This window comes from Littorina saxatilis, linkage group LG15, assembly GCF_037325665.1.
Source record: "Littorina saxatilis isolate snail1 linkage group LG15, US_GU_Lsax_2.0, whole genome shotgun sequence".
In the NCBI taxonomy this organism is placed as follows: domain Eukaryota; kingdom Metazoa; phylum Mollusca; class Gastropoda; order Littorinimorpha; family Littorinidae; genus Littorina; species Littorina saxatilis.
Window position 1 is genome coordinate 11,005,826 of NC_090259.1, and position 13,706 is coordinate 11,019,531.

Below are 13,706 nucleotides of genomic sequence, written 5' to 3' on the forward strand. Positions count from 1 at the left end.
TTGGATGATTAATGAGATGAGGATGATTATAATGATGATGCTATGGATTTCCAATTTGGTTTGAGACTACGTGACAGGGCAGCACTCTACGCTTACTGTCATAATATATCCTGGTGTCAACCAGGCCCGAGAACTGCCGCACCTGCGGTGTTGGTCAGGTAAGCAGAACCTGAGCACCCTCAAAGTCGCATTCGTTAAGTGAATGACACTCGGCTGTGTGATTCCAGCCTTCCCATAGGAACCATAGCACTTCCACTCTGGGTAGGAGCCGACCGTAGCCCGAAAAACCCACATGACCCTGATGGGATTCGAACCCACGACCTCCCGGCCCGCAGCCCGATGCGCTAACCACTGCGCTACGGGGGCCGGTTCAGCCAGTCTTTCTTACAAACAGACACACACATACACACACACACACACACACGCGCATGCATGCACGCACACACACACAAGCTCACACACACACACACACACACACACACACACAGTGACTCACACAGATCTCATACATACAAAACTCATACGCACATAGACAGACGGACACACACACCTTTACAAACAAACACACACAAACATACACACAAACTCATGCACACACACACACACACACACACACCCACATACACACACACACACACACACACACACACTCTCTCTCAGTCTCTCTTTCTTACACACACACACACACACACACACACACACACACACACACACACGAGTACACACACACAAACAGTAACAATAACACATGTGCACAAAATGAACACACACACACACACACACACACACACACACACACACCGCGCGAGAGAGAAAGACTACAGGGAGGCATGACGTCATGATGCATTAATTGACGTCAAACACTTTTGACCGTGACGTAATCTGTATCCATAGTCTTGGATAACCACACACACATAGACTCGGAAATGTTAAAGTTTCTACCACAGACAGACATACATACATACGCACGCACGCACGCACGCACGCACGCACAGACAGACAAAAGTTAGCATCGCATAGGCTACACTTACGTGAGCCAATGAAAAGAGAGAGAGGAAATGCCGCACAAACTAAACCTCGCATCTCGGCACCGGTTTGAGAAAATGTCAACCATTGCAGAAACAGTATTACATGTGTGTGTGTTTGCCTCTGTGTGACCCCTTTTTGCCTCAAGCATCGTGGCCCCCTCGATCTCAAAACATTCCACGCCGTCTCGCCGCACAAACATTATTTTCACATAAACCAAGCCAAGGAAGGGTTGTGTTTTGCTGGCAAAGTGTCGTGCTGAATGGTGATTTCCTTAAAAATGTCTTCGAAATATATACACAAATTTGAAACTTCCTCCATTGAGCTAAGAGGGGTGGGTGGTGGGGGGGGGGTTACGAGTTCTGGGCTAAGCATGTGCTTGTGTCAGAGAATAACTTACGTTGGGAATTTATTGTGTCGGTTTAGAGCTAGTTGCGTATTAATTTCCAGTTATGCATCATAAAAGTCAGCGTACAAGTAATATATGCGTTGTTGCACCAAGCTTCGGGTTCAGTCTTTGAAGGAATTTTCCAGGGTGCCTATAGGAGTGTTGCTCTCACTTTAATCAGGAATGTCAGTTTGGGAAATGTTCAAATCTGGAAGATGTTAGGACTTTGAAAGATTTCGCATTTCAAAGCAGTATATGTGCATGTTTTGAAGTGCGGGGATTGGGGGTGGGGGTGGTGGAGAGAAAGAGACTGACAGACAGACAGACAGACAGACAGAGGTGACTTCGGGTATTACACATCAGGGCCGGACCCGGGGGGGGGGGGGGGTTCCAGGGGTTCCGGAACCCCACCCCTGGAAAAAACATGTACCTTGCTTTGAGTGTTTTTGTTTTTTTTGTTTTTTTTTTAAATAAATTTTGTGTGTGTCTCTAACAAATTTTATTCAATGTGAAATCTGATGAGAAAAAGGTACCCCCCCCCCCCCCCCACCAACTCACACTGACAGGCCTTAACCCTCAAAACAAGGCCCAGAATGCACCAGATTGCACAGATTTTAACCGTTTTTCCAAAATTTCCGGGGGAGCATGCCCCCGGACCCCCTTAGTTCGCGCGATTTGCCCCCCCAAAAAAGGAGGAACCCCCCCCCCCCCTTACAACTCATTTGGTCCGGCCCTGCACATGCATGTCTTTGTCAGGCATAGCTTGACAGATAATTAACCTTTACTTTCTTTAACCAAAAGGTTGCCTTGAGTTCAGGCGTAAATGCTCGTCCTTTCATCTTTCCGAATGTAAAATATACTAGAAAGTGGAATTACATTGTATGAAGAAAAACTGAAACTGAAACTGAAACTGAACTTTATTACCAAAGGATAGAGGTTTTAGGCAAAGCCTAATCTTACAACCTGTCCCTTATACAAACACTTAATACAGACGCACATAATATAGATAGTAAAATTGACAAGGTTATTGTTACTTACAGACGTACATAATGTAAATAGTAATAAGAAAAGGGTTATGGTTTTGTATACACATTCAAAAATGGGAAAAACAATATAGTGTGGAAATTGCAGCATAGTTGCAATAATGCATTGCATAATAAACATCCAAAATAACTAATAACAAAAGGGAGAAAACAAATGTGGGGAGGAATTGTCCCAATCATTCGCATGTATATCATTATCAATACATACACATAAAGAACAAATCAAAATAAGAGAGAGAGAGAGAGGGACAGACAGACAGACAGACAGAGACAGAGAGAGAGAGAGAGAGAGTGTGTACATGTGAGTGCGGTTATCCATACGTTTCAAGGCTGAACATATTGTACCTCCTACTTCAGTTTATAAGGCTTACTTCTGTTGGTGATCTTTCAGACCTTCCTGCCCCCCCCCCTCTCTCTCTCTCTCTCTTTCTCTCTCCCAGGGAATTCCTCACCTTTCTTTTACAGTATCAGTCCGCTGAGCGTAATTCTCCTCCATACCACCAACAGCGTGCTTGTGTTTAGGATGTAATGCCGAAAGCCAGTTCCGACCCGACCCCGTACCTTTTGAAGCCTGTCGGTGTTGGCAGCAAGCGCTTGTGTTTGCAATCTCGTCTTTTCGCACGTGAAGCAAAACTAATAACCTATTTGCACATCACGGGTCACCAGGCTCCTGGTGTTTTCCTTTCTTGTGGGTTTTTTCTACCCTCTCCCCCCTTCCCCCCTCCCCCTCCCCCTGTTTTGATGTCTATTCGGCATTTGTGTTCTTGGCATCTAGACTGAGGTATCGTTGTAATCAACATCATCATCATCATCATCACCATCATTATCATCATCATCATCATCATCATCATCATCATCATCATTCTCAAGAAACATTGCCGAGGTGTTAACCTGTACTACTATTTGCGTCCTCACCATAACGTCGTCATCATCGTCAGCTCCAGTATCAGCATCGTGAGGTCCCATCTGTTTCTTGGTCTTCTTTAGTTTGATCTTGTTTGTTATGGAAAGACTCGTCCCGTGCAATTTCCTCGTGTGTGTGGCATGGTACCTGCTGCACAAGCGAGGACCCTATATGATTTGCGCTGAAGAATGTGTGTTTCATTGACGATTTCGCAAAAATTGCATTCACCGCGTTGGCAATATACGAAGAAAAAAATCGTATGAGTCTTCTGAAAAACCGAAAGGATAATACAGCTATAAAAGTGCAGTGCCATAGCAAATCATCCCAACCCGCACTGAATAGCTACAGAGTCGTAAACTTTTTTTCTTCTCTTTTTCTCTTTATTTATATAGCGCCTTATCCGAAGTTCAAAGCCCTTGTGAGATGGAATTTTTTTACACAATATATCACGCATTCACATCGACCAGCAAACCTCAAGCCTGTTAGGCGAATGTTCACCTTTCGCGGCCTTTATTCCAAGTCACACGGATATTTGATGGACATTTTTATCTATGCCTATACAATTTTGCCAGGAAAGACCCTTTTGTCAATCGTGGGATCTTTAACGTGCACACCCCAATATAGTGTACACGAAGGGACCTCGGTTTTTCGTCTCATCCGAAAGACTAGCACTTGAACCCACCATCTAGGTTAGGAAAGGGGGGAGAAAATAGCGGCCCGACCCAGGGTCGAACACGCAACCTCTCGATTCCGAGCGCAAGTGCGTTACCACTCGGCCACCCAGTCCACTTCATCGCATCGCTTTGATCACAGTTCTCTCTTCTTACTGCCATTCCTCCACAAGCCATCCTAACCTCTGGACGCACGCCAAGGACGTCTGTGTTGTTGCTTTTTTAAGACAACCAGTGGTGCTAAATCTGAGAGGTTCGTTCGCATTACACTGACAGCTTTTGTGCCAGGAATTTGTTTGTCTGACAAAGAGGCCACATCTCATGGGGTTTTCTGTGAGCATTGTCTTGGCGGTTCTTGGATCGGTTTCAAAATGGTTTCGCTTTTTCGTGGGTTATACGGAGCAGAAAGCGTGTCCTTATATTATGTTAATTAAGCAGCACATAGCCCACATAGCATGTAGCCTTACAGTTTGTTGTCTTTAATTCCGTATTCTTTTGTCCGCTCCTGGTAGAGATCCAGGAGCTACACGCATCTTCGATTGAAGAAGGCAAACAGATTGTGTTTTTCATGGGTACCCTCCCATGTGAGAATTCGAAGTGACTCAGCAGCTGATCAAGCTGCTAAAAAAGCAAGAGAAATGCCTATCACTGACAAACACACCACGTTTTCAGATTTTAAAGCTGCACAAACCAGTACATCAAACACCTGCGGCAGAGTGAATGGGTCGTCGCGATATAACCTTCGTGGTTGAAAACGACGTTAAACACCAAATAAAGAAAGAAAGAGTGAATGGGGCGGATGCGAAGAAAACAAACTTCACAACAGCTTATCAATGGCGTCTAAACAGAAGAGAAGAGACCAACCTCTGTCGCCTCTGGTTACAGTTGCATCACACATTCATAACTCTTGAAGGGTAAAAACCTGCCATACTGTTTTGGATACTCGATGCACCTTAGACCATTGAACATGTCCTTACCAAGTGTGTGGACGTTCAAGAAAGTCGATTTTCGTGTTTCTATAACCCACCGAACTCTGACATGGATTACAGGATCTTTTTCGTGCGCACTTGGTCTTGTGCTTGCGTGTACACACGGGGGTGTTCGGACACCGAGGAGAGTCTGCACACAAAGTTGACTCTGAGAAATAAATCTCTCGCCGAACGTGGGGACTTCTTCTTCTTCTTCTTGGCGTTCGCAGAGGTTACACAATCAGTCCAGCACTGGTGATAAATGTTGTCGTTTTCTCCAACTCCTGTCGACTGCCGTATAGTTTGATCTGCAAGGGAGTTGGTGACGGCCACACTTCTTTTCGTTCCTCATCTAGTAAGGGACATCGCTGTAAGATGTGTTCCGCTGTTTGGTACTCTTGACCGCAGGCACAGGTTGGTGATGGCGCCAGCTTGAACTTTCGGTTCATGTGAGCATTGAGCCTGTTGTGGCCAGTACGCAGCCTGATGAGGTTGACTTGCTGCTCTCTGAACATTGTGTGGTAGTCATCTCTGTTTGTCCTTGGCCTCATCAATGCCTTGATGATTGTCTTCTGCTCACTAAAGCTGACACTGTAATTTGAATGCGACTCGCTGTGAGCTTATCTGCAATAGCACGTTATTATGTACCTCTGACTATGCACGAAACAAACGGCTGTGGTTCACAAGAACTCTCGCGATGGCTTTTGACTGTTCAGAGGAACTGACGAATAGCATAAACCGTCGTCTGCTACGAGAACCACGACCTTGCGTGACCCTGCTTCCGGGCGTTTATTTTTTCAAACTTTCAAAACTTCGAATTGTACTGATCTTGTCTTGATGAAAAAAGAGTTCTTTTATGATTTAAGAATGTTTGTGTAACAAGCTGTCAATTTATTATCTAGATTTTAAAGTTAGGTCTAGCGCCAAAACGCACCACGGTCCGATAGTCTACTGAGACAATCCGCAAAATTAATTCTTTGAAAATTGCTCGCTCTTTACGTGGGGCACCTAGGATGTTCCTGTTTGGTGAGCGTTCAAATTAGGAAGGGTGTTTGTTCTGTGTGTAAAAGCCTGACAGTATCTGTGATGGTTTACGGGAGGCGCACTGTGCCTTTAAGCATGGCCACTGCCAAGTAAGCTGAGAAAGGAGACCAATTTGCATCAGTCCCGGATATATAGGTTTATCCAGTAAAAATAAAAAAAATAAAAAAATAATTTTCTTTTGTCTTTGCTTCCCTACTTTCAGCCTTGTGAATGAGTTGCTTTGATGGTTGTCTTTTTGCGATCTTTGCACGTGCGCGGCAGCTGTCTTGAACGCGCGCAGAAAGTACACGGGGAAAAAACCCACAAGTTTTAATTTTCAAATGGACTCGTAACTGTGTTGGTCATGGGTCATTATTAAATCAGTTTCCCCTAGAAATTGCACTAGATGTTACGCGCATACACATACGCACGCACATACACACCACACACGCGCGCGCGCGGGCATAGTATATATAGCACACATAGCAATATGACCATACATGCCAGCACTGTTTATGCTACACACGCTCTCTCTACAACCACCCCCATTGTATTCCACACAGCCAACAACACAACAAACCCACCCTCGCAACTTGCCAAGAAGGCATAAGGTGCAAGAAGTCCTTTTTAATTTGAGGCACGCACGTCTGTATACTGCAATTTGCCCAAACTGTCTTGCATCTAGAGGAACACGGTTTAACGATGACGTTTGTCCATCTTCCTTCGCGAACAGCTGATGATGCCCGTCATCGTTTAGCCCTGGAGTTTAGAAATGACTGCAAGCTACTCTCGCCCCGCGACCTTTTGCACCCGCCTTTGCTTTGTTCGCTTTTCATCTTTTCAGCGAGTTCTTGAGGGCAAGGACAGTGATGAGAAAATGGATGGGGGTGGGGGTGGGGGTGAACTAGTCTGAATCTTAAGTTGAATACTGCATGAAAAGGTCGCATTGATGGCTTTTCCACGACGTGAAATTCTGTCTTTGTTAGAATGACTTCTTTCTTCGAAAGGTAACTTTAAGGCAGCCTTGCAAAGCGTACACTTGCGATACAAAAAAATAGTGTTGATAGGTGAAAAGAATGTCTGTACCTTCGTCCGATGCTGTACATTGATCATGCTTACCTCTAGCTGCGAACCACAGCTATCATCAAATTCACAGGTAATAATGTCCATCATGTAACATTGGTTTGAATCAGAAAGGTGATAGGTCAGTTCATGCAAACCTGCCAATCAATCAAACAGTCAATTGAACAAGCGATATACATGTATCAATCAGTCGATTGATAGTCAATAGTCAATTAATCAATCAACTCAATTATACAGCTCTGCAACTTCGTTTTCTGCATCAAAAAGTGAGCGTTATGTTTGTACATGCTGGTTTCTCTAAGTCTTGTGATTCTCCCTCCCGCACAAGTTGTAAGCGAGAAGGTCGGAATGGGAAATGGAGCAGCCAACATTGTGCAGTGTTTACGCTGGTACGGACGTACATGAATATTACAGTCACTGAGGCCTTTATGCAGAAGAGCTCACCTGTCGTTCGAGTATCTGCAACCCTCCGAGCACTTCACAGGCACAGAATATCTATAGTGTAGTTATTCCTTAAGTGTTTTCTTGTAGCTTTTGCAATTTTGTGTTTGTGGCTGTTGTTTTTTTTTAATTCCTTGGACTGTACGTAGGCTATTTATCGTGCAGTGGCGTTGACTTCGGCGCTGGGATGGGGTGGCCGGGGTGTTGTTGGCTTAGTTTTTCATTTTAGGTTCTTACCTGTAACTCCCACTTGCACAGGAAGTGTGTATAGCCCCCCCCCTACTCCCTTCCCGCCCCCCCCCCCCTCCCCCCCTCCCCCCCCCCCCCCCCTCCCCCCCCCCACTCCCCCCCCCCCCCGCCCCCCAACCCCGCCATTTTAGACAGTCACACTTCGTTTAGGGGGAAGGAGGTGTCAGCAGATCTCATGAACAAAAACTTGCTCAGAGAAAATCAATCGAGTAAATCAGTTTTATCAATAGAAGGAAGCTTGATCACATTCGTTCTGTTCAGCATATTTTTCATGCGATAATGCACTTCAGTTTTTTTTAAATTCGTTGCAAAGTAAAAGTGTGCACTTTTCTGGGGTCTGTGGCCACAACCACTCGCTCTACCACCTTGATCACCCATTCTGATGCTTGATCACCTGCCTTCTTCTTGTTCTTCACTACCAACAAGTGGCAGAGACCTTTGAGGCCCCGCACTTGATTCCAGCCCCGCACGTGGAATCCATTGTTGTCTCGTGTTGCACGTGTTGTGCTGTCTGACTCCATGTCCCACACTGCACGCGCGCCTCGTGCCATTGTCATGGCGAGAAGGCGAGAAGGAAATGAATCAGTGCTCGTGAAACGTGCCACTTGGGATTAGACTATGATAGGACTGAGATAGGTATTGTGTCAGGGGTGGGGGGGGGGGGGGGGGGGGAGAGAAACGTACGCGTCACCTGGGAATGGAGGATGATAGCGGACTGAGATGATAGGTATTCAGTATGGGGGGGGGGGGGGGGGGGGGAGTGGAGGGAAACGTGTCACTGGGGAATGGAGGATGATAGGACTGAGATAAGTCATAGATAATTATGTCTCTGGATAAGAATTGCGTCGAGGGTTGACGAGATGAGTGTAACTGACGGAGGGAAGGGGGGTTGACCGGGGAGGTTGAATGACAAAAACAAACATGCTCCTTGTTTACTTATCATTGACTTTAGATATAGTCTTTTTGCAGCTCCAAATACCGTGTCATCTATATTTCTGAGAGTATTACAGGTGTTAGTGCCTAGAGCAATTGACTTATTATTTTCCGTTTAGGTATTAAGATATATCTTTTCTTACTTGGCTCATTCTCAAAACGAGTGCTAAGTTCTTTCGCGCTGTTTTAAGATTCAGCTGTTCAGCTGCCATGCGACGTCAGACGCGTTTATTACAAGCTGCACTTCTTGCACATCCACTGAAAGAAAACCGACAAAGCCAGGTGCAAGCAATGTTTGTTTTCAGTTTGCTAGGAGTTGTTCTTCTGCTGTCAAATAGGCTGAGAGAGCTCGGCCCAATGTTAAGTGATTATGCGGCACGGTATGCTTGTGCAGTTGTGGTTGCATTGCATTGTTTTCGTGCAACACTGCAAGACTTTGCCTTCCAGCTTCACATTCGAACAGTCTTTTGAAACATACACAGATTTAGACATTTAAAATTTGAATCCAGACCTGTTAATGTATGTTCCAAATTCAAGGAAGTTTCAAGCTACCAAAATGTGCAAGACTCAAGAAGAGAACCACCTTGAGTGCCTGCAGTCAGGAATGTTTGAACGATGTGGGTATGAAACACAATTCAGATGTATACCCCCACAAGAAAGGGGGACATGTGCCATTGTTTGTTCACCCTCTCAAGGCTTTGATAGTGCTAGCAGCCGCCGTGCATGCCAGTGTGATTGAAACAATTGACGACACCTTTGAAACTCTTTCTGTGAAAAGCCATGCCCTTGCTGTCTCATTCCAGCCATTTTCACTCGTGTGCTAAAAACATGCTTTGTATTCTTTTGTATGCTAAATGCAGCCCTGATTAATGATGCATGTAAAACAGGAACAGGTGTATGTGTGTACATAGGACATGTGTATAAATAAACCCTTTTCCCTCCCCACCCCCCATACTCACGACACTGTTGGCCTGGTTTTATCTGCACGCCAGGACATAACATTTTCAGTGATCAGGTCATTGTTGTTTTAACTTTAAGTCAGGTGATACAGTTATTAAAAACAACAAAATACTTCGAGTACTTTTTGTGCAAGAAAACCAATCATAAACTAATCATCAAACTTTTGTGTGTGTGTTTTTCTTTAGGAGCAGTGGATCTGCTGCAGGAGGTGGAGATAGGCAATGACAAGGACGGCGTTCAAAGGGTTCAGGGATTCTGTCCGCTACGTGCTGCCAGGGATGGGGAACCTGTGGCGCAAGGCTCTCCTGACCTGGCCTACAGGATCAACCAAGATGCCCAGCTCAGCGTTGATCTACAAAAAGCTTTTAGAAGTAAGGAGACATGTTGGTTTAGGGGGGGGGGGGGGGGAACCGTGTGGCCAGCTGCAGTCCCCCTCCGCTGCCAGCTGTATGGAGAAAAGGAGGACCTGGAGAAGAGAGTATCATTTGTCTCGCTGTCCTGGCTGACATTATAGATGTGGGATGGACAACAAGAAGAATGCGGGGGGGGGGGGGGGGGGGGGGTCTGAATTCCAAATTCTTTTTGAGAAATTTGTGTTTTTCATGAGTTTTGACTGTAATTTGTTTTTGTGAAATTGCCTCTGACTGACCAAGATGCCTTCCTCCATGTTTTTCATCACAATTTGGTCTTGTTTACGTTCATGCACTATCCCCCCTCCCCCATTCCCATTCAAATCCCTGAAGATGAAAAAGTTGCAGGTGACATTTTACAGCATTTCTGAGCAGAAGAGACAAAAACTTTAGTATTTTGTTTTGTAAATGTTTTTTTGTGTTTGTATGTTAACATTGGGTGGTTCTGGTGAGGTTATGCCCCCTCTTTTTTTCGGCTGGTAACTGGCGCCACCTCGTGGCAAGATCACACGAAAAAGGAAAAAAACTTGCATTGGTCCCAAATAGCATATCGGTTTGGTAACAGTTCGTGTGTAAGTCGTGCATTTTATATGGTAAACAGACAATGGTCGGTTCTGGTGAGGTTATGCCCCTTCTTTCTTTCGGCTGGTAACTGGCGCCACCTCGCGGCAAGATCACAGGAGTTGTCTCGCGTTATCACCCCAGAAGCGCTCATTACCTGCCTGGCCTAAAATTTTGCCACTGACAGGAGACTGATAGAATCTGACGAGGCAAGATTTTGGAATCTCACGGATTATTTAACATTTGTTCTGTTCCTTGATGTTTGCAGGAGGAATCCCTACAGAATTTTCCATCTTGGCAACGATTAGACCAGATGCAGGAACCACTGGCAAACTTTTTTCCATCTACGATGAGACAAACGTCATGGAAGTCCTAGCATTGAAAATCGGTAGAAATTCAGAATTCATTTACAAGGATTCTAAAAAGAAACCGGAGGATCCTATCCCCCTAGATCTGGATTTGGCTGATGGCGAGTGAGTATACATATTGAAAATTAGTGTTGATTAAAGGTATTTAAGTTCCTTTTTGGCGGATTTAATTGCCTGTTGTTTAATTTCTTGGAAAGGCCTCATATAATGTTCTGTTTTACAATTGTACTAATTGTTTAAGGTTTTTATTTCATTTTTGGGACAAACTAATGGCTGTGAATTTCATGCCTTGCTTGTGTTGATGTTTGTAATTTTGCTCGCTTTGCTAAAAAAAAAAAATATTTGTATGCAGTGATGACATGCTCCTACACACGACCACAATGATGTCATGTGCGCATACGTTCAGTGCGTCATTATTTTACCTGCTAATGTTTTACTTTGGTATTCCTAGTTTTATTTTATAGGTATTGATTTTGTGGTAGTTCTTCTCTTTGATGATTACTTTAACTAAGTTTTGTGATCATTTCTTCTTCTTCTCGATTGTCAGAAGGAAACTCCAGTCCCTGCCAGTATGATTATTTGAAAAGAACTCCAGGGCTCATGGAAAAGCCTCATGCACTTGACAACAGAAGATTTTGGTTTGCCAATTTGTTTTCCATTCTGGTAAAAGGAGATTTCCTAATTGTTCTTTTCTTTTCCACAGATGGCATCGTCTAGGTTTGAGCGTGAAGGGCAATACATTGACTGTGATCCATGACTGTCGACAAACGAAAGAACCCATCACAATTGGCCGAACCATGAACCCATCACCATTGGCATTTGAGAAAAAAGGCGCCATCTTGGTTGGATCAGAGTTGTTTGAAGACGATATCTACACTGTGAGCACTCTCCTTTATTTCTGTTGTTCACGATTTTTTTTTTTTACATACATTGCTTTATTGTTCATGTGAATTCCAGTCAAAGGTTTGTCTGGACGTAAATGTCATTGTATTTTATACTGTGTAGAGGCCAATTTCTTTCTGTTTTTTTTGGTTTGTTTTTTATCCTGGGGAACTTTGAGAACATTTCATTGGTTATAAAAGTGTTTGATCTGGGACATGACTCACTGTGTGCATCATAAGATTAACAATGAGTTTAATGTTCAAGTTTTTGTAATGGTAAGAGGAGGTGGAGGGGGCGGGGATATAGCTGGGAAGAAGCAGACCTATAGTAAATTATGAAATTATTTTTCCAAATCTAAGGAAAGATAAAAACCTCCATGTTCATGGGTGCAAGACAGCATGTTCCTTCCTTTCTCTCTCTGTCTCTCTCCCCCTCTCTCCCTCTCCCTCCATCTCTCTCTCCCTCCATCTCTTTCTCCCTCCATCTCTCTCTCCCTCCATCTCTCTCTCCCTCCATCTCTCTCTCTCCCTCCATCTCTCTCTCCCTCCATCTCTCTCTCCCTCTCTTTCTATCTCTCTCTCTCCCTCCCTCTCTTCCTATCTCTCTCTTTCCCTCTCTTTCCCCCTCTTTATTTCTCTCTCTCTCTCTCTCTCTCTCTCTCTCTCTCTCTCTCTCTCTCTCTCTCTCTCTCTCTCCCTCTCCCTCTCTCTCTCTCTCTCTCTTTGAACATGTACTTGATCTCTTGATGTTTGTGCTAACAGGGTATTGTTCAAGACCTGATCTTCACGGACGACCCAGGCTCTGCATACGAGATCTGCGAGGTGTATTGCCCCGACTGCAACATCGCTCTCCCCTACGCTGCCGTCTACTCATCGTCGTCGTCGTCAGCGTTGTTCGCCAACGCCTCGTCTTCCAGTTCCAGTTCCAGTTCGTCCAGTGTTGGGAGTGGCTTGCATAGGGTGTGTATTCTGTTTTGTTATTTTTTTTAAGCCTGGCCTTAACTGGGCGAAGTTGACTACGCGCAGTATACTTTGCGAAGCTGGCTGCACGAAGCTTTAACACTGAGTTTTGGGTAAAAAGACTTCATGAAGTCGACTTCGGGCTCAACTAAGGCCAGCTTTTAGGGCGGGGAGATAGCTCAGTCGGTAGTGACGCTGGCATTAAAACCAGTTGTTGCTATCGGCGTAGGTTTGACCCTCATGTTCGGCTAGGAATTTATTTTCCAAAGTCATGCATGCACACGATTAAGATACCAAGGTCACAGCGAAAATCTCAGGCCTTGGAAAACAGGAGTACATATATTTGCAGGAAGAAGATTTGGGTAGAGCGATTCTGTCGCTGCACCCTATCCCCAGGGATAGCAGTCCAAATTTCTTTGAGGGGATTCCCCAAGAACAAAAAGGATGTTATACCAAATAGAAATGTTTGTTGTAACACTAACAGATTCATGCAAGGGTGAAAGCTCGCATCATAATATCCTGATTTGAAAGACTATTTGATGATAGTTTTCCTGCATTTCCCAAAAAGCACAAAGAGAAAATGTTAGAAAGATATATATTATGATGTCACACGCTTTCCTTCTTTGCCACTACTAAAGCAAACGTGTGCAAGATTGTATGTTACACGCTTTGGAGCATGTGCAAGAACGGATTCAAACTCGAAATCGTCCCTCCAAAAGCCCCAAAATGCACACACGACTTTTATTTCTCCTGCTGTTGTCGTGTCTTCTCTTTACAAATTCTTCAACGCTGAGAATACTGAAAACCGCATCCCAGACTACAGTACTGTTTCCATAC

General features: G+C 44.5%; 1 protein-coding gene across 1 annotated transcript in view; it reads left to right on the forward strand.

Moving 5' to 3' along the window:
- Positions 1-13,706, forward strand: part of LOC138948532 (collagen alpha-1(XI) chain-like) — a 106,224-nt gene that overhangs the window by 43,216 nt on the left and 49,302 nt on the right. Inside the window, exons 3-6 of the mRNA XM_070320084.1 lie at positions 9,875-10,060; positions 10,929-11,133; positions 11,732-11,906; positions 12,672-12,869. Coding sequence (XP_070176185.1) covers positions 9,875-10,060; positions 10,929-11,133; positions 11,732-11,906; positions 12,672-12,869 — 764 coding nt within the window. The remainder of the gene's footprint in view (positions 1-9,874; positions 10,061-10,928; positions 11,134-11,731; positions 11,907-12,671; positions 12,870-13,706) is intronic.